The 24928-nt window shown below is 38.9% G+C and overlaps 1 protein-coding gene and 1 long non-coding RNA gene across 2 annotated transcripts; one reads left to right on the top strand and one right to left on the bottom strand.

Moving 5' to 3' along the window:
• Nucleotides 1–320: 320 nt before the first annotated feature.
• Nucleotides 321–24869, bottom strand: LOC122967547 (NLR family CARD domain-containing protein 3-like). Its single transcript, XM_044332245.1, has 12 exons — nucleotides 24717–24869; nucleotides 14607–14931; nucleotides 14380–14429; nucleotides 13886–14122; nucleotides 11697–13569; nucleotides 11282–11452; nucleotides 10940–11101; nucleotides 10370–10543; nucleotides 9176–9349; nucleotides 2954–3127; nucleotides 2742–2791; nucleotides 321–1426 (listed from the first exon to the last, which is right to left on the bottom strand). Exons 2-12 carry the CDS (start codon nucleotides 14897–14899, stop codon nucleotides 909–911), a joined length of 3876 nt encoding a protein of 1291 aa, XP_044188180.1. The 5' UTR covers nucleotides 14900–14931; nucleotides 24717–24869; the 3' UTR covers nucleotides 321–908.
• On the top strand, nucleotides 17919–21502 carry LOC122967548. Its single transcript, XR_006398633.1, has 3 exons — nucleotides 17919–18015; nucleotides 20102–20161; nucleotides 21412–21502. It is a non-coding gene; the product is annotated as an uncharacterized LOC122967548 (long non-coding RNA).
• Nucleotides 24870–24928: the final 59 nt, after the last annotated feature.

Below are 24928 nucleotides of genomic sequence, written 5' to 3'. Positions count from 1 at the left end.
AATGCTCCACTGAATTACGTGACAGTTTCTTTCTTTGTTAGCTAACCTGTCACTATAAATCACATTCAAACAGGAAACTTGTAGATGAAAAAATGCTGGTATATCAGTTGATACAGAAGGAGATAATTGTAAGAAGAAATGCAGACCAGCATGTACAAGGTGCAGTTTTGTTTGTCACTCATTTCTATGGAAGTTGGATCATACAGTGTGGGAGGAATTAAGTGTCACCACTGACAAATATATGAAATAAAGAAGTATAAATGTAGAAAAGAAATGTTAAAAATGTCCCTTTTTTTTTTTTTTTTTTTTTAGCCCTTTTCACTTCCAAGAATGACCATTTCTGGGGAGAGCATAGTCAGATATGTGCTCCTACTGATATACAGTCACCAGCTGCTTATTTTCAATTACAAGCAAGGATCTGGCTCAGGTGGAAGTAACAATATCCACCCAAGATCCCACCCTTTTCCATGCAGGTACCCCAACCTGCCAGAGAGAGTCACTAGTGCAGTGACAAGGACAGGAACCCTAACTGGCTTCCCAACTGCTGGAAAATAAACCTGGATCTGTGCTATGGGCAAGTGTTTGGTTCTTGCCCTCTCACTATTTGTCATTTTAAATGGTTTTCCTTTAAACATTAAATGTATGCACAAAATTAATTTTAAACCCTTTCACATGTTGACAGGTCTTTCTTACCCCGCTGAGTTCTGTAGGCAGTCCTGAGGCAACTAATTTCCGTCATAAGAATTAGTGAAACTGCATCTTATATCATCTTATCTTTGACATCAGTGAAGATTCATTTCAATATAAAATATTGTATGACATGTATTGTATCAATGTTTTTGAATGTAGCTAGAGAGGATCAGCTCTTTATGGCTGTACATATGATGTTTCCACTAAGATTTTTTTGTTTACTTTATTTTACAGATGTGAATCGATCCGTCCAGCAGACTGAAACCAGGATGGAGTGGTTCAGTGAAAGTTGTACGTACAGTGTACAGGTGGGCCAGTGCATCAGGAAAGACCTTAAAAAAAGACAAAATGCCTGCTGGCCAATCCAGATACACTCCCATGGTACATCTGGAGGTAGCACATTTGATAAACTCTATAAAGGAATTATTATGATTAAAGCTTCCATACATTGACCAGCACCAAGAATTTTCATTGGATCCCAAAGTATAATCAACTGAACAATCTCCCTTCCTGTCTATACTTTTGTAGGCCACTCCAACATCAGCTGAAACACACTCAGTTTCCCAGTAATGGCGACCTGTCAGACCCTCTTCACACAGGACTTGAAAGGTAACAAATCTGTCTGGATGATCAGGATATGCTTGCTTCTCTGAAACATATATTGCCTTTGTGTTCTCCTCTGCCAAAATTATATTCAAGCCTGCTGTGTTGGGGTCCAGCGTCAGATCACAGGCATCTGCAAACAAGACAGAAGTAACACGTCATTAGTGGATTACTGTTACTGTGTGAGTATGGTTTTTGAACTCTGATTTTTGGGTGCTTTAATTTTTTCCCAGGTGTGATACTTGTTGTTCTTTGCAGTGCCTGTTAAGGCTGCTCAGTATCTGATTATCTCTATATAGTCACTCATTTCAATGGAAGATCAGTCATGAAGAGTCGGAAGAACTGAGTGACGCTTTTCTCAGGTGTCAGATGCTGAGATAGTAACTTATGTGGAAACGAACATCAGGTGCAGTAAGGTGCCCATATGAACACTGAAAGAGGTTTTCCTCACTGATCGCCTTCATCGCCAATGATGATAGCCACAGTCATTTTGTGCAAAAATGCATTTGAAGGTTTATCTGAAGCTTATATGAGGCTTAGGCAGTCTTAGTTAAGTTTCATTTATACTCCAGAGCAGACGCGTACACGGACAACCGCAGACGGACGGGTGGTTGTTTTGTTTATAACAACTTTTGTGATCCACATGGAGGACATATTCCACATATGCACAGTAGATCGCCGTCTACTGGAGGGCAGCGTTTGTTACAGTCTTTTTAGCATCAAATTCCCTCTTTGTGTTTCCTCGGACAGTGTTTCCTTGTTGAGCTGCAATGGAAGTATAGTAACAAAAAGAGGGACTTTGACACTAAAAAGTTTGTAATGTTGAACGTTTTCTACTTGGTTTGACTAATTTGGACAACTGAAGCTTCATATTAGCTTTAAAAGTAAAACTTTTAAATACTTTTTTCTTCACAGAAAGAGGCTTGTGGATTTTGGCCCCCATCACTTACATTGCAAGTGCATTATGAAGGGATCTTCTAATGGTCAGTATGAACATGAGGAATCATTATGGCAAGAAAAACTTATTTCAATGTTCATTTGGGCACCTGACTGTTGTTTTAAGACAGACTTGAAAAATTGTGAATCCGTCCTTTAAACTGACCAAGAACAAACTTTGAAAACTTACTTAAAAACAGCTCATGCTGTAGTAAGTGACCATGGTTGAGTTTGATAGTACACTTGATAGTCCTTATATAAAAAAATATCAGTCAAAGTGAAGTGGCATACTCTATGTCTGCCTGTCCATTATTATTATATATAAGGATGTCTTGTTGTGTATTATCACTAGTAAATATACAGCAATATATCACAGTGATATCAGCATCACAGTCCCACATAGATGATGAAAGACATTTATAAGATATTTTAGGACTTTCACAAAACTTGGATATGCTGCTTGTCACAACATCACAGCTTTAACATTTCATTAGAAATACTTGTATTCTTACACTGTCTCAGTAGTTTCAAGTCAAACCAGCATTCTTCATTATGGTCCACACTGAAAGAAAAAAGAGAGTGAGATTCTACACCTCTCATGCATCAAAAAATATTGTCATGCATGCACTTCAAATCAAATTACTGAGGTGAATCTTGCACATTCATCTTGGAATGATGGTGGAAGTGTCTCTGTTAGACTGTTAGACAGCCTGTTTCAGCATACTTGAGTGTCTCCAGACTGCACTGTGAATCCTTCTGTATTTCAGTCAGCAGCTTGACTCCTTCATTTGTGAGGTGATTAAAGCTCAGGTCCAGCTCCTTGAGGCTGCACTGATCAGACCTCAGAACTGAGGCCAGGGAGGCACATCCATCACCTGTCACTTTGCAGAATGACAGCCTGCAGATATCGAACAACTGACATTTTAGGTGTGTGGTAGATGACCTTATCAGCAGCAATTTTCACTTGTTAACATGACATGAGACCCATTTCATTAGTCATTTATCAGGCTCTCTCTTTGGACTAATTCCCATGGCACGAGGCAGCCTAAAGGAAACAAAGTAAATGCTTGTCTTAAATGATAAGACAAGCATCATTATATCATTTCATTATTAAATAGTAAATTTGATTAAATAATCCCCTGAAGTGACTAAAACAAGTCATCCTATCAATGTTAGCGAACAGCTCCAGGGCAGAAAACACATTGCCACAATGCCACAGTAGCTTACATATGAACATTTGCAGCTTTTACAAATAAATAAACTTGCTGGACAAGTAAAATAAAATTTAGTTATTTTTTTACATGACAATAGTACTCACAAATGTATATATTCTATTCTAACTGATAAATAAATAGGATGAACAAAATATTATAGACACCTTTTGTTATGATGCAGTACAATTCAACAGGACCACACCCTCCACAATGCCCAAAAAGTCGGGCATTTTGTTACATCCTGTTTTATTTTGGTGTTTCCTGTTCCCTTTAGGTTGATCATTGTTTGACAGGCACCTGTGCTGATTAGTGGGGCTGAGTCTATGTAGGCCGGTCCTCTTTGTTCAGCTCTCTCTCTCTCCATCCTACTGCAGCAGTACCTTTTTTTGGTGTTAGGTATCTGCCCTTCCTTTATTCATTCATGTTTCATTAAGTTTCTGTAATAAATTCACATGTAGCACTTTACTACTGGTGTGGTCTCCATTATTATGTTCGGTGTTTGAGCCAGACGTAACATAATAATGGGGGCTCGTCCAGGATACAAACCTAGTCATTTAGTTTCTGGTTAGTTAGTGAGGTCATCTATGTGCAGCCACATGAGGTAGTTTGCTGAACTTGCCCAGTGAGTAAGCTGGCAGGTGCTGGAGAGACCAGCACCACTTTTTTATTTTTGTGTGATAGCCCTGGGGTGGTCTATGGTGTGCCCGGGTGCATCACTGAAGATAAATAGGTAAAGTAAGGTAGTAACCCTGTGAGATAGATAGGGAACTGGGTTAGTTCTAGAGTAGGTTAGACATGTCACAATCCGTATTAAGAGTATGTGGCTGCCCATGATGACCTGTGTGAGGCTTGCTTTGTGCGTCAAGGGGCAGTAGTTAGGAATTGGGGTTTAGTGTTGAACATTCATAATAAAGCTGTCACTGGTGTAACCCTTGTACTTTTTGTGAGGCTAGTAATTTAGAAGCCATTGTGGGTTGTGCTCACTTTTATTTGTGAGTTTTATCTGTGTAACTCTGCTTTTGCAGTATGCACATTGTGTGGTACTTCAAGGGGTAATTTGTACTGAGGGTACTTTAGTTTAGGTGACAGTTTCTTGAATGTTAATTTCTGCTTGTGAGCTGTGATTTGTTTGTGGTTTATAGCCACCAATCATACAGCTTTTGTGAGTAAAAACATAAATTTGGTCCCTCCTTTCAATGAGAAAGGTGTTGAAAAGTATTTTTCACACTTTGAGCGGGTGGCAACCACCTTGGAGTGGCCAAAGCACAACAGGACATTGCTGTTGCAGTGTGTTCTTACAGGTAAAGCTCAGGAGGTGTACTCTGCACTAACTTTGGATGAAAGTGCTGACTATGACGCTGTTAAAGCTGCTATTTTGCGTGCCTATGAGCTAATGCCAGAGGCTTATAGACAGCACTTTCGTAGCTATTCCAAAGGTGAAAAGCAAACCTATGTGGAATTTGCCAGAGAAAAAGAAATTTTGTAAATGGAGACGAGAGAGCACTTGCGACAGTTGATTCTGCTGAAAGATTTCCACTTATTTAAGTGAGCAGAGAGCAAGAACTGTAGAGGAGGCTGCTGTACTTGCTGATGAGTGTGTTTTGGCCCATAAAGTTACATTTAGTGACAAATTCCAGCCTGAGACTAAAATGCATACACTCCCTCGGTGTTCTCACTTTTCCAACAAAGCTCCTGGTGGTAGTTCTACTCCCCATTCTTCCGGTAGTAAAGCTGCTAGTTCTAGAAATGGAACTTCAGATAGGGTTTGTTTCTCTTGCAAGAGGCCAGGTCACATTGTAGGTGACTGCCCTGTTTTAAGTAAGAAGCAGAAACCTAAACCAGTGGCTTTAATTGGTTCTGTGCTCTGCCCGCTCCTTGCTGCTGATTCTGAACAAGAGCCATGCAGCTCAGACAGTTCCGACCCCTCAGGTTTTGAACCGTTTATCATTGATGGCTTTGTAGCGATGTCTGAGTCCGACCATGACATACCCATTCGTATCCTGTGGGACACTGGTGCATCCAAGTCTATACTCCTGCAAGGAGTGTTACCCCTGTCCGAGGAGTCTGAAGTGCGGGTTGGTTACAGGGCTCGTGCCAGTGGGTTTGCGTCCTTACATTCCAGTTGAGGGGGTCAGCCTCATATTAGGTAATGACCTTGCTGGGAAAAAGGTGTTTCCTTCACCAGTTGTGACAGACAGCCCTGTGCCTTCTGAACAGTCTGACCACAGTGACCCAACACCTGAGACACCTGTTTTTCCTGCTTGTGTTGTGACTCGTGCTCAGTCTCGAAAAGCTGATTCTGTCAACCTTTCTGACACCTTATGGTTGATCTTCCAAATACAGGTGAGGCAGAGCTGGTTGCTGCATGTGCAGATAAGCCTGAATGTGAAAGTGACAAGGATAACATATCTGTTGTCCCTAAAGTAGATTGGACATTGTGTAGCTCTGGTGATCCTGCTGAAACCCCATTACAGTTAGGTAGGGCAGAGCTAGCATCGTCACAGAGGGCTGATCCTTCCTTGGCGAAGTGTTTTGCAGCTGTTAAGCCGAAGGAAGAACTGCTATCTTTCCCTGTTGGCTTTTATGTGGACAGTGATGTGCTTATGCATAAGTGGACTGCTGTTCCTGATGGGTCTGATTGGAGCATCACTTACCGAGTTGTGGTTCCCTCTGTGTATCACTCACAGATACTGAACTTAGCTCATGATAATGCTATGTCTGGTCACTTGGGGATTAGAAAGACCTATGATCGAATACTACAACACTACTTTTGGCCTGGTTTGAAAGCTGCTGTGGTTGAGTATTGTCGCACCTGCCATGTATGTCAGCTAGCAGGCAAACCTAATCAGGTGATTCCCCCAGCACCCCTTCACCCTATTCCTGTTATAGGAGACCCATTTGAAAGACTTGTTGTAGACTGTGTAGGCCCCCTACCAAAGTCAAAATCTGGTCATCAATACCTTTTGACCATCATGTGTGCCACCACTCGCTACCCTGAGGCAATACCTTTGCGCCCGCTTAAGGCTAAAGCAGTAATCAGAGAGCTTGTGAAATTCTGTACTACTTTTGGCTTACCGAAAGTTATCCAAACAGATCAAGGAAGTAACTTCATGTCCAAGGTATTCAATCAGATGTTAGAAGTTATAGCTGTGAAGCATCAGGTTTCTGTTGTTTGCAGTGCAGGAAACTGTACAAGAGTCACTGGGATTCAGCCCCGCTGAGTTGGTGTTCAGCCGCACAGTCAGAGGCCCCTTGAAACTGCTGCGGGAGCAGCTACTGGCAGATCCTCCACCTAGTGTCAATGTGCTTGACTATGTGAGTTCCTTTCGAGAGCATCTCCATCATGCCTGTGAGGTAGCCAAGCAGGGCATGGCAAATTCTCAGTCTAAAATGAAACGGCAATTTGACAAAAATGCTGTGCAGTGCTCTTTCTAACCTGGAGATTCAGTATTGGCTCTTCTGCCAATACCTGGATCAGTGTTACAGGCCAGGTTTTCCGGGCCTTATGTTGTTGAAAAGAAACTGAGTGACACAGATTATGTCATTTGTACTACAGACAGAAAGCATAAGTCTCACGTGTGCCATATCAATATGCTGAAGTTATATGCTGCCCAGTTCCAAGAGGAACAAAGCCCCTCAAAAGAAATGAGTTGTATTGCTGCAGTTTCAGTTGTTTCCACCTGCCCTGCGAATGATGGTTTGACCAAGGACAATGTGCCTGCTCTGGGTGCCCGTCTGCAAAACTCACAAATGTTGGCAAATCTAGAGACTCATGTGTCCTATCTTTCTGACTCCCAAAGGGAAGATGTTCTCCAGCTGATACGTAGCCATCTTGCTTTGTTCTCTGATATACCCACTTGCACAAATGTATTGCAGCATGATATTGATGTGGGTGATAGTACTCCGATCAAGCAGTATCCTTATCGTGTGGACCCTATCAAGCGTAAATTAATGCAGACAGAGGTTGAGTACTTGTTAACCAATGGTCTTGCAGTTCCCAGCACCAGTTCTTGGAGTTCACCTTGCTTACTGATTCCAAAAGTTGACTTGACTCCTAGGTTCTGCACAGATTATCGGAAAATTAACAGTGCAACCAAACCTGACTCGTTCCCTCGTCCCCGTGTTGAGGACTGCATTGATAGGTTAGGAACAGCTCGTTATGTGACAAAGCTAGATATGCTTAAAGGTTACTGGCAAGTTCCCTTGACACAGAGAGCCTCTGACATCTCTGCCTTTGTCATCCCTGACAACTTCCTCCCATGCACTGTAATGGCATTTGGCATGCGTAACGCCCCTGCCACCTTTCAGCGACTCATGTGGACAGTGTTGTCTGGTGTAACTAACTGTGAGGCCTATTTAGACGACATTGTAGTGTATTCACCTGACTGGGAGAGTCACATGAATACTCTCCTGACTGTTTTCCAGCGCTTTGAAAATGCCTCACTGACCCTGAACCTGAGTAAGTGTGAGTTTGCAAAAGCCACCATCACCTATCTTGTCAAGGAAGTAGGTCAGGGACAGGTTCGCCCCCTTGCAGCTAAGATCAGTGCTGTTGCTGAGTACCCAGCTCCCATCACCAAGCGCCAGTTACGGCGTTTCCTAGGACTAGCAGGTTCCTATAGGGCTTTTTGTCGTAACTTCGCTACCATTGTTTCTCCCCTGACTGACCTTGTCAGTCCTGCTAGGGAGTTGGTGTGGGATTCCAGATGTGAGCAGGCCTTCCAAGCTGTGAAAGCTGTCCTGTGTAATTCACCAGTTCTTGCTGCCCCCAACTTCACTGTTCCGTTCAGGCTTGAGGTTGACGCTAGTGGTACAGGTGCTGGAGCTGTTCTGATTCAGGAAGACTCAGCAGGCATCGATCACCCTGTCTGCTATTTTTTTAAAAAGTTCTCACAGACCCAGCAGAGCTACAGCATGACTGAGAAAGAATCTCTGGCTTTGCTGTGGGCTCTACAGCACTTTGAAGTATATGTTGGTTCCTCTGTGCAGCCTGTTGTTGTTTATACAGACCATAACCCTTTGGTGTTCTTACATCGCATGTACAATAGCAACCAGAGGCTTATGCCAACAGGGCCAACATGGTTCAAAACTACAATTTGGACATTCGCCATAAGAAAGGCCATGAAAATGTTGTAGCTGATGCTTTGTCACGTGTCTACGAATAATGTCACATTTAAGTGCCATCTTTATGGGGGGAGTGCTACATCCTGTTTTTACTTTGGTGTTTCCTGTTCCCTTTAGGTTGATCATTGTTTAACAGGCACCTGTGCTGATTAGTGGGGCTGAGTCTATATAGACCGGTCCTCTTTGTTCAGCTCTCTCTCTCTCTCCATCCTGCTGCAGCAGCACCTTTTTTTGGTGTTAGGTATCTGGCCTTCCTTTATTCATTCATGTTTCATTAAGTTTCTGTAATAAATTCACATGTAGCACTTTACTACTGGTGTGGTCTCCATTATTATGTTCGGTGTTTGACCCAGCCGTAACAATTTAAAACTCTCTTAAACTGTTTTAAAAGCTGAAGATGATAATATCAATGAGTGTAGGATTTAGAGCAGGGCTGCTGTATTACACTGTTGTATTAGAAGGTCTCACAGTGACATTATACTTGGAAATCTGTCTACAGTTCCATCACCTAAAAGAGCAATACTGTTGTGTTGTTATGTTTCAAGGAGGTGAATCCCAACATATTGTCATATCAATTAGTAAAGTCAATGAATAATTATTCCACTGACCTTAGTGTTTTCAAACCACAGTGTGGGTTCATCAGCACATCACAGAATATCATCGTGCCTGAGTCCTGCACGTCATTGTAGCTCAGGTCAAGCTCCCTCAGCTGTGAAGGTTTGGAGCTCAGTGCTGAGGCCAACGTCTTACAGCCTTTCTCAGAGAGTTTGTTGTGACTGAGACTGAATGAAAAATGTAGAAATATAATTTAGTTACCTAACATTATACAGGATATTTGAAGATTTTTTTTACATGTGAAGAATTATTTACTTAATGTAGCTTTTGGGGGGGTTGTATTATATGAATATACAGTGTAATCACAATTCAGTTCTTTTTTATAATTCAATTTTTTGTTTATTTTTTGGAGCAGTAAAGCATATCATAGAACAGATATAGTAGGCTACAGGACATTTACACAGAACAGAAGACGGCCATCCCTTAATGTAAAATAAAACCATGGACATGAAAAATGTATGGTCATTAATTAACATATTTACATTCTATTGTAAGTTCAGTTTAACATGCTATCAGATTTGAACCAGTATCTTTGTTGTTTTCCCCACTATTAATTCTTCCCAACATGTGCTATGATGAAATCTTAATCATTTCAGCAATCCATGGGACACCTAGGGTTCTTCCAATTTTGCAGTATACGTCTTGTAGCTGTGGTAAGACCAGCTTTTAAAATACTGAATTTGTTATTCGTTATATCAGGTATCATTATCCTGTTGCCAAGGCAACAGAACCGTGGGTGTAGAGGGAGAGAAGAATCCAACCAATTCCACTATCTCCAAGATTTTACCAGAATGGGTGAACAATGGAACACTCCCAGAGCATGTGCAAATATGTGCCCAGCTCACTCTTAAACTTTATCAGCAATTCCCTTTTTGTGAAGTCTAGTTGGTGTCCAGCAATACCTGTGTAGGCCTACTATTTTATATTGGATACATTTCCCTCTAGCTTCTCTGATGTTTTTTCACAATTCAGTTCTTATGACTTAATATAAATGTCTTTTCTACTAAACATTCCCTCACTTGATTAACTTAACATTGTCATTATTTTTCCTGTTATCATACTTCCTAAAATACATTTAGATTCATTCTTCTATTTTGAATAAAGTTGCAGTTGTGACTGAGACTTATTAGATTTTTTTAATACAATGAAATATAATGCTCATCAGAATAATCAAAATAATCATTTACCTCAATACCTCCAATGTACAGTTTGTGCTCATCAGTCCAGTAGAGAGGATCCCCATTTCTGAGTCAGTAAAATTGGTGTAACTCAGTTCCAGCTCTCGCAGGTAACATGTGGTAGATGTGAATGCTGTCACCAGTTCTTTGCAGATCTCTGCAGTCTGTGGATTTCGGTTCAGCCTTTTGGTGCAGAGATGATGTTCATATTACAATATGAGAAACACATAAATAGGTCATACTGTCCAACTCTACCAAAGTGACCAAAACAATGAGCTGAAAGCTGCTGGAAGATGAATTTAAATGCACAGTGGGGTGTTGATTTTCAGTGAGATTGGCAACAATTTTACATTGCAGAGAGTAATTTCATTTAATGTTAATATGGTAATATTGCCTCATAGAACTTTAACAACAATAATATATCCATTAAGAAGTATTCATTCGAGCTGTTTTGCCAGGACAGTCGATGTGGATGACAGAGTTTTTGTAAAACATGGCATTATCGAGAAATCAGATGCAGAACCTTGTCTTCACAATTAATACTTCAGTGTTGAGAGGAATGATAAGTCTGAGACTGACCTCAGCTTCTCCAGTTTAGGGTTGCTTAGCCCAACAGAAAGCACAGAGCGTATGAGGTACCCCAGTAGGCCACCACTCAGCTCCAGTTCTCTTAGATCTGACAGGACTGATTTGACAGCTGGTGCCAAATTTTCACATTGTCCTTGTGGATTTCCTGAGAGACTACAAACACAAGGGACAAGAAAGGAATTAAAGGGCTCTGTCTGTTTTCATAGAACTTGAAATATAGCAAAATTACTATTGTTTTTTATTATTTTCACCTGCAGAAAAATGTATAACAAAAGTAGAAGAACAGAAAAGAAATGCCAAAACAATCACATTAAGAATACTAGTTTCACTAACCTGAAAGCTTCTAATTTACACTGAGAGTTTATCAGTCCATCAGTCAATATCTCTGCATCTCCAGTAAAGGTACTATTCATCAGATGCAGTTCAGTCAGCACAGAGTTTGGCATTCGAAGAGCTGAAGAAATGGTTTCAGAAATCCAAGTATCAAGAGTCACCCCTGAGAGTCTGCAGAAATGAAAAAAGACAATCATGCAAGATTCATAAAGTTTTAGATGAATAAAATTCATCAATGACACTCACTATGCTGGGTACTATATTAAGAAACTTTGATAGTCCTACATTTCAGCTCATATGGCACACATCATTTTTGCTATTATTATCATTAGTTATTTTACTATGAAGTGAGTGACAATAAAGTGATTGGATACAATGAATGCAGATATTCCATGGTATAAAGTAATCAACTCACCTTACTTTTCTGCTGTTCCTCACAGCTGGGATAAGCCTAAAAATACCTTTTTCTGATGGTCTGTATTTCCTCAGGTTGAATTCTTCTAGAGGTGTATTTAACATCAGAATTGAGTTGGCCAGAGCTGAGCACTGAGCAGGGGAGAGCTGTGTTTCTGGACCGTGGTTTGGTTTCAGATACTGCCCCACAGTGTCATGTAAGGAACTGTCTTTCAGCTCAAACAGGCAGTGGATAAGATTCAGACATCTTTCAGGGGAGCAGTCCATTACATCTATTTCATGTAGACTTGTTCTAATTTCCTCAGTAACATCAGAGTGTTCCTCTGTCTGCTGAATCAGGCCTTGAAGCAGGTCTTGAGTTGATTTTAGAGAGATGCCAATGAGGAATCTGAGGAACATGTCCAGTTCTCCTGTCTTTCTCAGAGTTGAATTAGCTATCGCAATTTCCATCAGCTCATTCAAAGGAAGATCAACTGGATCTGCATCCAAAATAGGCTTGAGCTCTTCCTCAGACCCTTTCAGCAGGAAATCCTTGAGGCTTGGAGAATCTATTGTTTTACTTGCAAAACTATGGTACACAAAGAGAGCAGCAAAATACTCCTGAACTGTCAGATGCACAAAGCAGTAGAGTTTCTTTTTATTGAAAGCACTCTCTTCTTTGAATATCTCTGTGCACAACCCACAGTGAACTCCTATTTTTTCTATGCCAACGCCATATTTTTCCAGTTCCTTGACAGTGAATATGATATTGCCTTTTTCCAATTGCTCAAATGCCAATCTGCCTAATTTCAAAAAGAATTCTTTATTTGACTTGAAGATGTCCTCTGGATCTGACTTACTCTGTTTGTCATACTTTTCAGTAGCGACCTGCATCTGAATGACAAAGAAGTATGTGTACATCTGAGTAAGAGTTGTGGGTATCTTTATGTTTTCATCTTGAGTGTTGTCCACTTTCAGCAGCAAATACACAAGGACTTTTGCAGCAATCCAACAGAAGATAGGTATGTGACACATGATGTATAAGCTCCTTGACATCTTAACGTGGTTAACAACTCTTTCAGCAATTGCCTCATCCTCAATTCTCTTCCTGAAGTACTGTATTTTTTGTGGATCATTAAATCCTCTGACCTCAGTCCACTGGTATACATACTGTCGAGGGATGCGTTGAACTGCTCCTGGTCTTGAGGTTATCCAGACAAGTGCAGAGGGAAGAAGATGTTCCCGAATGAGGTTTGTCACCAGCGTGTCCACCGATGATTCCTTGGTGGCATCTGTCAATCTTTTGGTTGTTTTGAAATCTAAGTGTAGTTGGGTTTCATCTAGCCCATCAAAAATGAACAAAACTTTGTGATAAGCAAATATTTTTGCAACTTCTATGTGTTTAAGATCTGGATGGAATTCTGTCACCAGTGTCTCAAGGCTAAACGGGTCATCTATGACTAGATTTAGCTCCCTGAAGGGGAGCACGAAGATGAAGTCCAAGTCCTGGTTGGCCCTCCCATCTGCCCAATCAAGAATGAACTTCTTCACAGAGACGGTTTTTCCAATGCCAGCAATTCCCTTTGTCATCACAGTCCTGATAACTCTCTTTTCTCCTCTGTCTTGCCCAGTTGACATACTATCTTTAAATATGTCATTACAGTGGATTTTAGTGCCCTCAGATGTCTGATTCCTCGCCTTATCTTCAATTTCCCAGATTTCATGTTCTTCATTGACACAATCGCTCTCTCCTTGTATAATGTGAAGCTCTGTGTAAATTTTGTCCAATGATTTTACATCTTTACGATCTGTTTCAGTGCCTTCAAGCTCATATGTAAACCTTTCCCTCAGATGTGCTTTGTGCTTTTTGATAACTTCTTTGATGACTTCTTCTGCTGCAGTGAAATAATAACAAAAAATGTCATGTCAAAACATAATCAAGGCAGTTTGTTGAGGAAGACAACATATTTTTAAAACTATGTAGCTCATTTAATCTTGTTAATGTAATTGCAACAATGTTTTAAACATTAAGCTATGCCATTAAATGCACAATAGACAATAAATGCCGGGTTCAATGTTTTATGGTTTTATGGCATCTGACATTTTCACAGAAGTCAGTTTCTTATTATTATTACTAATCATTGCAAAGATAAAATGACCATAATGCTTACTAAAGAGAACTTTACAGAGGTCAACACATCGAAAACTTACTTTCACATATCTTAGGCTGAATTTCCTTGAGAATTCTGCTGAAGACAGATTTGGCTTTTGTAGATGTGAGGGCGCTGTACAGCACCCTCATCTGCTCCTGGGTGGTTTTGGCAGCCTGAATGTTGGAGTACATCTCTTTATGGATGACACGTTGCTGAAGCATCTCGTCCACTACTGGCATCACCAAAGTGACACTCTGAATGAGCCTAGCCCTGTTGTTGTCTACCCAGTAAGCTTCTTGAAAGAGATAACAAACACATGATGGCACAGCTCATTATAACTGTATGATATTTTGAACTTGGATATCTATTATAAACATGCAGCACTACTAATGGCCTCTAAAGCATGTACAAATGCAACATTTTCTTCTGACTTTCATTTTATGACAAAGGGTGATTTTAATAGTTATGCCAATTAAAATCAAGACCTTCTATACGTAAATATAATTTTATAATTCTTTCATATGAATGAACATTGGAGAAAAGAAAACCCACCTTTCTCTTCTGTGTCTGAATCAGAATCATGTGTCACAGAGAGGCGACAACTGACAAACAACAAAGACAACTATGCTTTACAGAGTTAACAGTTAACAATGATTGTAACTACTAGAAGTTTCATGTTTGTTTATATTTACCATATATTCATATATAATTTCAGTTATTTATGTACACACTGTTTGGTGTATTATGTCAAATTAATGTGAAATTGATGCAAGCCTCACCTTGTGGTGTCAACTTCAGCTTCAAGGACAGTACAGTCATGTGCCAGAGTGACATTCTTCTCCCTGCAACCAATTTTTTCAGAAGCAGTCTCTTCTTCTTGCCTCCCTGAAGTCTCATCCTCTGTTCTCTGCTTTATAGCTCCACCCTTCTCCTGCACAGATGGCCTTTTTTGGAGGAGAGGAGACTTCTCTTCTCTTTTCACTGTGGGGGGAACCTCCTTCTTTTGGTCAGGTTTGTAGCACTCCTCCTCCTTTATTTTATCCCTCCGGAGTGCAGAGCATTTGCTCCCCATGATGTTATTTCTTCAGCCTCAGCTCAGTGAATCTGTCATTTGAAAAGATTTTTTGTGTTGGTACCATACTCAATTACAAACATCCTTAGAGCAGCCAATCATGCAGATAAAAGATAATGTCCACTACATTATTTACAAAAGTGTACTGGCAAAAATTCTCTATATATATCAAGGCCACATTTTACTACATCGAGCGCACGAGGTACAATTCGTTCCCATGTTTTGATCGATTCATGCGCGCGAGATATAATTCATCCCCACCTTTTAATTAATTCGTGTATATACAGAAAGCCAGCACGACAGACCAGCCAGACCAGTTATTTCAAAGAAATTTACTGTATTATTTTACAGGTTTTTTTTGTTTTTTCTAAATTAAGTGTAAATGCCATAAAAAAATGTTTTATTAAAAATATTCACCATAAATAAAGGCTGTAATCTGTAAATTAAAATAATGGAATATTATAGTTTTTTTTTAACAGGATTATTCAATTACTTAATGGTTAAATTACATTGAATCCTATGTAAAAAAATACAAAAAATACACATCCTATTACTGAATGTAAAATTAAGGCAACTTTATGTTTTTTTTTACGGCAAAACTTTAAATTTAGTGTAAAAAAAATGTAAGAAAAAAAAAAAAAACGCCAAACAGTTAGTGTCAAATAACAGTAAAACATCCTTTCGTTATTCTACAGAGAATTTTTTTTAAAAATACAGATATTTACTGTAGACGGTATCTGCATTTTTACAGTCCAACTAAAAATAAAAATTCATTATAAAATATTGCTAGAATGTTTACCAAATGTATAAATCTGCACAAAAAAAGAAAAAACATTGAAGAAATACCCTAAAATTACTTAATTTAAATGAAGGCTTGTTTTATACAGTATTCTTTTGTAAATTCATAGAATTATCCAATTTATCCTTAAGAATGTCACATGAAAGCACAGATTTCTGGATGGAAAACACAAAAAAGTTATGTAAAATTATATTCAAATTACCCTCCTTTAACACCCGTTAATGGTATCTTGAGAGTTTTAGGCTTTAATTGTATGTGATTATTTCATCTATTTACAGTAAATTCCTGGTAAATATTGGTTTTATACTGTACAAAAAATAGGATCATGTAAAAATGGCTTACAAAAGCATAATTTTAATAATCATTACTTTATATAAACATTATTTGAAAGTAATTACAAGCAACTATCCAATATATCTACAGACTTTTCCAATGAGAAGAGAGAGATGAGATTTACTGTATATAAACAGTATTTGACAGTAATTACAATTAACTATCCAATATATCCGTCTGACACTCTTCTTCAGAGGGAAATTTTTTATATATTGTGTGTACACTGCCATCATTCTTCAGAATTTGCCAGTTATAGGCTATTTGAAGCTAAAGAGAGCTATTGTATTTAGGTCTTGATGCACAGCATAGTGGTGTTGGGGCTAAATATCAAAATCAAATGGTCATAAAATGTATGTTTGTTGTATCCTATGTTCCATCCTGGTTGTTGAGACTGAAAGATCTCTTAATGATTGACAGTGACAATTATGTCCCTTGCCTGTTTGTAATTATGTAGACATGAATAAATCACAGATGTTGGTATAGTGGTCTGCCAACTCCTAGCGGTAGAGTAGGACTTGTATTTAGCTTAGCAGTGATATGAAGAGGGGTTAACAGCGGTATTGAGACAGGTAGGACCAACCATGCCTTTTTAAGCACTTTAGGAGCCTTTCAACTAGCCTGAACATGAACCCTCACTGCATGGCCTCAGACATTCTGCAGTTCAGCGAGACAACCCACAAGCAAGGGCTCCTCTAAGTATAGTTGGATCAATCAATGCAATAATTGTTACAGATTGTACACAGTTGATATACCTTCAAAAATATCATGTATTCATACAGTTAAAGCCCAACTGTGGGAATCCCCCCCCCCCCCCCCCCCCCCTCTCTCCGGCAATGAGAGTAATTACAAAAACACTATCAACACTTGCTTACATCACAGGCTCCGCCACAGAATACTCTGTTGCTACTGTTGTGGCTGCACAACATCAGATTGAAAAATCTGTATAATGGCAAATATGAGAGATTTATCTGGCAGTTATAGGCTTAATCAGCATTGTGTGAACTCTGGTGTTTTTTATGAATATGTGTATTATTGATGTATATGCATTTCTATGTTCTATGGAGGTTTTGCACATGATTGGTCTTCATATTCGCATACATACATTTTTGTATAAACCTATTGGTCTCTTATCTATAATAGCTATAATAAAGGCTGTAAATCCACTTTAAAAATGTTGGAAGCTGTCTCTCAATACATTATGTTAGACCACAACTTGAAATTGCATATGTACCATCCATGAGTTTTTTCCTTGTGAAGGTGCAATCATTTGTAGATCTAATTTTTCTTCTCTAAATATTAAGACCCAAACAGTCAGTCTATGTTCAACAAAATACAAAGCTGTAATTGTAGTCCTACTGCTCCCTCAAATCATTAGGTCACTCCAACATTTCTACAGGTCGAAGGGAACAAAGAGCAAAAGGCAGAGACAATATAAGGTGAATAAAGAGGGACCTCAATATGAGTAAAGCTTTACAATGGTTTACAAATGTTTTTTGTGTTTTTTTAGCAATAGGTGATAGATGTATGAAAGCCTCGGATTTGATGCTATGACTCAACAGTTCAAGCAAGGCTTAAGCTTTGATAATGTGGGTAATATGGGGGTGAAGTGATGTAAGACATGGATGTAAGAACTTAAAATAGTTATAGATTTAAACAAGAAAATGTCTCTATAGTCTCTGTGCTTCAGACAGATCAAGAAAGTGCGCGCAGATTCAAATCAATGTCGTACAATCATTGGATGAATGACGCTGCGGGGAGATTATCTCGACCAATGATATTGTTTGAGTTCTGGGGGCGGGTCCTCCCGGTGTGATTCATCCAATGACTGCACAACATTCAATTGTTTGAATCTCCACACACTTTGTTGACATCTGTCTGAAGCGCAGAGACTACAGAGAGAAAATTTCTCTAGATAAAGTCACGCAAGTCATTTGCCAAGCCTGTTGATTTGAGGGTGATGATTCACATTCAGCTTTCACTAAAGGTAAAGTAACTTAATCATTGTGTCATTCTTCATGTGAAGTTTCATACAAAGAGAGATATGAACTGAACTCGTCATGAGTTGAGCTAACCCCAAAGGCAGCAGAAAAGGAAAGTAAGATAGCAATGCTAAGTTAATTACAACTTGACATAACTAAAGCATTGACGTTGCACAATTGTCAGAATTTTAAAATGTATGTGGAGTCAGCAGTGCTAACATTTGCATTTGCTTTTTGTATGCACTAAGCAAGTCTGTGTGGCGTCAGATAACATAACGTTATGCCAGTCCCAATGAACCTATTAAGGTTAGCCTTGAATAAGAATCTCACATCAGTCATGGTAACGTTAAGTAAGTTAGATTTGTCAGTTGACCATTTACATATTTAAGCTCATATTCTGTCCTGTAAACATTAAATAAAAGACTGTGAGAAGTTGTGACCTGAGAAAGACTTTGAGTGTAAGCTAGTATGCTAGTGTTAATAAGTTTAGTCAGTTAGCTTGATAAGTTACAAATACTATTAATTAAAGAAACATTAGACCGCCCAGTTGCTCCCATTTACTGCTAGTAAATGCATTACTAGTAACCTGCTGCCTACCAGCTAAGTTAGTGTTGGTGTGTGTGTTTCTCGACTTTGCAGCAGCAACAACTAGCAATAATAACAATCAAATAGCAATATAGCAGCACAGTAACAGCAATATAGCATTTAAAAAAGAAACACAATGCAGTAAGACTTACAGTGTGGTGGTGATATGTATAGTGTGACGTTAGTTAAGGAACTGCTTCTGGGTGCTACACTGCATGACCTATGCATAACTATCTGTTTACCAGGTGTGTGCACTAGCTCATTATATAGATCAGTGGCTAAACTGCACTGTCACGCTGGAACTATTGCATGACATAGGGCTAGGTAGAGAGAGTGCGATGAAAACTGGAGGAAACTCAGATCATGTCAACACTAACGCACCTAAGAAGCGCTGTGTGTAAGCATTTTGGATTTTACTCTATCAATGGTAAAATTATCGATAAAGATAAGGCTGTTTGCCGACTTTGTATGAAGCAACTACTTTACAATAACATTACCACAACAACGAATGGAGTCACCTGTTAGCTTCTCACCCAAGCGAGGCTAAAAATCAGAGCACCAGCAGCTACACAATCTCGCCTAACTTCCTATTTTTTTCATATAAATTACATAATACTAATGTTCTGTATAATTTGAATGAATTCCATAGCATTGTGAATTAATTCGAACTTTATTTTGGGAAAAAGTGACAGCCCTAGTGCGTATGCTGCACAGGACATAAACCTGCTATTCTGCTGCTCTCTTCTTTTTAAGCTTCAAGTCTGTTTTCTCCCAACCCTGCGTGTCAGTGAAGCATGGATGTACATACTTTGACTGCTATGTAAATCAACTACATATTCACAATAAAGAAATCCATAAATAATTATGTTAAACTAATGTTGGCCATCTGCACCAAGATTTCAGTTTCTACTGATAGGCTAGATGATGGGTAATTTTGAGAATTTTCACTGTATTGATGATAGGGATTAATCATGTTATTTTATATATAATGTGTATATTTGTTGTTTTTTTAATTTTAAACTGTATATCCTGCATAATTCAATCACTGTATTGCAAGTCAAAAACTGACTCTCTTGCCTAAAGCTTGTGCAAAATACTGCACCAGAGTTTTAACTGGTTTCAAATGTAGAGACCACTACATCACTCTAAATTAAGCATCCAAACACAGGATACCAGTCAGTTTTACAAATGGTTTTACGATTTTGTTGATCACATTTAAAGCACAGCTTGATCTGGCCCCAACCTTAATTTCAGACCTTTTTAAACCCTTAATGTCCCTGCACTAAAAGAGGCTATGTTTGATCATGCTCAAATTCTGTTCAAGCGGCAAACAGCACTCCTTTAGAGCTGCATCCTCATGGGTCCCCTCTGCCACTGCTGCGAGGGTAGGAGGCAAATTTGACATTGTGTGTACATTGAAAAAAATACAGGCAGCAACGTTGCCACCTGTTGGTGTGCAGGCACTTCTAAGAGCGTGATACATATTTTCTATTTTTGTATTCTCAGGACAAGGCTTGCTGAGGCTCATTGCAGAGGTCACAGCCATCATTGGAATTCTGAAAGGAAGTGGGTGACTTTCAATCTGCCTAAGTCTAAGTCGCATGACTTAACACAAGTCGCAAATTTGAGGACTTGCGACTTGCTTTACTAACACTGATAAGACTCGACTTGACTTTGACTTGAGGCAGATGACTCAAAAAGACTTGACAGTTTTTATTTAGCTGAATCGCCTATTTGCATTATTGTAGATATTGAGCATGAACAGTTAACGTTTTGAGACATGACAGGGTAACTTCTAGTGTAGTGTGTGCAACTCAGGCTTTAAAGACAGTGTCTATCAGGACTTAGAAAACGATGCAAAACAGGATTGAGCTGAAAGCTTGTTGAAAGTATTTTCCCATACCTGCACTGAGCTTGAGTTGAGCTTAATATTACCAGACCGTTTCTGATTTAGACAAGAAAGCTTATGAATTGACAGCTTTTCATGACAGAGCTTCATTATTCTGTTAGAGGTCCCTCACTAGTTCAAAGTCAATGTAACTCAACCACAGCAGAATGGTCTCTCCTTCTCTCTAGTCAACTGTGTGACAATCCTTCAAGATTAGGCAAACAAGATGGTATTTTTCCTTGATGATGCTTGACGTTTTAACAATTTCAGTGTTCTAAATGAATGGATGTACACAATCCACAGCAGAAAAAAGTAATCATCAGATGGAATACTGTTTCGTGTTGCCGTTTTCTCATGACATGGATTGCCATTGTACCCCTTTCTCTCGTGTTTTAAGCCCTTCTTTCATGGTGACTTGATTTGTGACTTAATTGACTTGTCTTGCTTGACGTTTAGCAGTGACTTGACTTGGCTTACTTGAGTCTAAACACAGTGACTTAGGACTTGCTTGAGCCTTTAAGGTTAAGACTTGAGACTTGCTTGTGACTTGCACATGTGTAACTCAAATTTCTGATATTTGTGAACGTGAACTAATTCCTCCCAAAGCCACAAACCAGAGATGTGAGACTCAAATTTCTGATGCCATCTGCAATAAAGTCTGGGGCTGCTTCATAGACAATGAATGTGAAACAAATTTTGTAGTAATATTTAAATACCCAAGTAAGCTTTATTCTATAGTGACCTTTCATATCTGAAAAAGAAAATGTACCTGTATGCTAGGGTTGGGAGATGTCTACAGAATTGGCATATGAAGATGTCCACAGTGAAACATCGTAATGGACAATGATATCGGGTGGGATAAATTACTGCATTTTGCTGTCATTTATGGTTGCGCTAAGTTTCTCTCCTCTCGTCTGTTTCACCACAGGTGGCACTGAGTGATCCTTGCATGTGTGAGTGTGTGTCCTCTGAGTGGAGCAGAGGAGAGACAGTGAACCACGTGAAGTACTTGAGTTGATGACAACTACAGTCATTGCGTTACTGTAAGTGCAATAAAAGCTCTGTGAGTAAAAAGCCAATAAGAGTAATTTAATCCACGCAAAAGATGGACAGACAATGTGGTTGATTACCGTCAGCCATTGGTAATGGACGATGGCATTGCCCATCAGCCCAACGTATACCCTGGGTGTTCTGAGTGTCATCTATAACATCTTTCTCAATTCATTGTTTTTGGAAAAGCTCCAGACATTATCAGATGACATCACAAATTTGAATTTTAGCAAAATAATTTTTGGATTTTGGAAAGATTTGTTCATGTTCACTAACGTTTTGAACCATCTTAGAGCATGGGAATAATTTGTAGAATTTCTAAATTGGCCGTAGTTTCCCTTTTGCCATAATGCAACATGTAAGACATTGTACTGATAAAATGTACAAAACTGTTTTTGCTTCCATTGATGTCTGTTGAAATAATCTGAATGAGAAAAAAAAAATTCTAGTAAAGTATTCTGTTTGAGCTCTTATTGGGTTGATCAGCTTCAGACCCACATTATAATTCAATATGGCTGTTTATTGGTTCATTAATTCTGAAACTTTAAGGATAACACTGTAAAAAAATAGTGAATTACTTTGTAAAGCAAGTAGTGAAAGGTAATTTTATGACACATTATTAAACATCTTGAAACCTCATACACCTCAAATGGGGATCTGCATTGAATGGATTGTGAAATGGCAGTGGAAAATGTTTATAATGATTCAGTGTAAAAGAAGTTGATACATACATCAATGTGAAATGTCTGTAGATATATTGGGGAGTTGCTTGCAATTACTGTAAAATAATGTTCATATGAAGTAAACTCCATACATTTATGGGAAAAGCCTGGAAATATATTGGAGAGCTGCTTGTAATTACTGTCAAATAATGTTTATATAAAGTTAACCTCATAAATGAATGGGGAAATGTATGTAGAGATATTGGATAGTTGCTTTTAAATACTATCAAATAATGTTTATAGAAACTAAACCTAATGCATTAATGGGAAAAGCCTATAAATATATTGGAGAGTTGATTTTAATAACTGTCAAAAAGTGTTTATATAATGTATACCCCATACATTTATGGGGAAACCTGTAAATATACTGGAGAGTTGATTTTAATTACTGTCAAATAATGTTTATATAATGTATACCCCATACATTTATGGGAAAACCTGTAAATATACTGGAGAGTTGATTTTAATTACTGTCAAATAATGTTTATATAATGTATACCCCATACATTTATGGGAAAAGCCTTAAAATTATTATTATTATTATTATTATTATTATTATTATTATTATTATTATTATTATTATTATTATATAATTACATTGCATATTATCATACATTTGGGATTAATACAATAGCGTTTGCACAGCAAGATGTCTCAAGAATAAAACATGAGACTCTACTTTTGCTAAAAAGAAAGTTGGAAAAGAGGCTGTGATGAGCTCTGCTAACCCAACGTGTCATGCATAAAAAGGAAGAATATCGAGTTACAACCGACCAGTCAAGTGTAAGTAGATATGTATGTGGTTATACTGTAGCATCCTGGTATCGTTTTCAGCCGATTTAATGAAGGTAAACACAGTGAACGACCGTGCGTAATGGCACTGCGCTCTGGCGCATATATCAGTCCTGCTGCCTTCAGATGCTGGGGAGATTTAATAAACGGAAGGAGAAGTTTCTATAACAGTATAAAGCAGCAGTGGATATCAGATATGGTAAGAATCACCCACGTTCACCAACATTCATTTACAGTTCAATACAGATGCAGATTCCGTTTTATTTTAATAAGCGTCCTCCCGTCCTCGGGAATTTGTACTCCCGAGTCCTCAACACACTGTGACAAAATAATCTTAATTCTAAGCTCCACTGACACTTTTTTCACAATAAAATAACCTAATTGACAGAGAGATGCATTAAATTATGGCATTCAGTCTCTAATGTAGCTATAATAATAACCCAAACTTTTAATAAAACAGAACGATCTGTTCATTTTAATCAATTTATATTTATTGAAATGAGGTGATGTCTGTACATATCGAACCGCAGAGGCAGCGCTGTTGAAAAACATGTCAAAAACATGAAGCTTCACTTTGCATTCAGAGAAACTAACGTGGTAGCTTTAATTGTTAGATTTCATCTGTGAGACCAACATTAATCTTCCAAAATGAATTATATCATATATCAAAATGCTTCGGAGACATTAGAGCCAGTGGTAAATCACCAAAGAGCTGCAAAGATCTGTTCATCAGATCATCTCCTCCCCAGGATAACGACGGACGTTAACCGGCCGATCATCTCAGGAGCCGGGCTGCTGGCAGCTGAGATGACCGGCTGGTCTCACCCGACCAGCGGCTCCTCACATCTCCGAAAACGTCGGAGCAGATTTACAAACAGGCGTTATTTGGATAAACTGACCACATAATGGGAATCTACATGGTTACTTTCTCGCCTGAAAAAATATAAAACTTAATAAAGTGACATATTAACACGGCGTAATATTACAACAGCGTTTAGCTTCGCTCGTGTCCTCCATTGCGCATTTTGAAGGGCCGCAATACATTGTGGGGCACTTGAGTATGTCCAGTGAGCTCACGCCGCATAGCCTGTGGCTGCCCACTGCTCTTAAATAGTTAGGATGGATATAGGCCTACAGTATAACAATATAAAGTGTTACCTGACAATATGATATGATGGGTAAGGATAGGATGCAGAGTATAAATTCCTGGTACATAAAATGTACTTGGAAAATAAAGATATTCTGATTCTAACAGGATGATGAATGGATGTCTGTCAAGTATCAACAAGCACTTAACAGTCCAAGACTATCTGACTATACACATTCCCTGTCAGGTCGATAAATGTGAACACGGAATTGGAAAATCGAATCATAGCTGAGACAAAAGGTTTGTGAGTTCACATTTTTTGCCCCCTCTGTTTAAGCTTTGTGTATCTATAGAAAAATAGCAAAAACAACAGAATTATTGGCCGAGATACGTGCAACTATCGCTCTCTGCGCCGCTGCACCGATTAGTTGCAGCAGGTGCACTTCGTGTTCCGGGGAGAAAGTATCTGGATATGTCATCTGCAGTTTGTTTTAATATGTAAAACACATGTTTTGTACACACACACACACACACACACACACACACAAACACGCACAGATACATTCAAATGTGTTGTTTTACCTGTCTGCCTGTGTAACCTGCAGCAGCAAATAAGCCCATGATGAATTTTGAATGCCTGCGGTTGCATCAATATGAGAACGATACTGAAACAGACAACTTTTATTATACAAAGGAAGCAAGCCTTTTGTGAGCGGACTAGTGTGTGTGTCTGGGGGAGGGTGAGAGAGAGAGAGAGAAAGAGAGAGAGAGGGGGGGGGGGGGAGAAGAAATTT

This window comes from Thunnus albacares, chromosome 17 (assembly GCF_914725855.1).
Source record: "Thunnus albacares chromosome 17, fThuAlb1.1, whole genome shotgun sequence".
Taxonomy (NCBI): Eukaryota; Metazoa; Chordata; class Actinopteri; order Scombriformes; family Scombridae; genus Thunnus; species Thunnus albacares.
The sequence above is the reverse complement of the archived record's forward strand: the minus strand, read 5'-3'. Positions and strand labels throughout refer to the sequence as shown.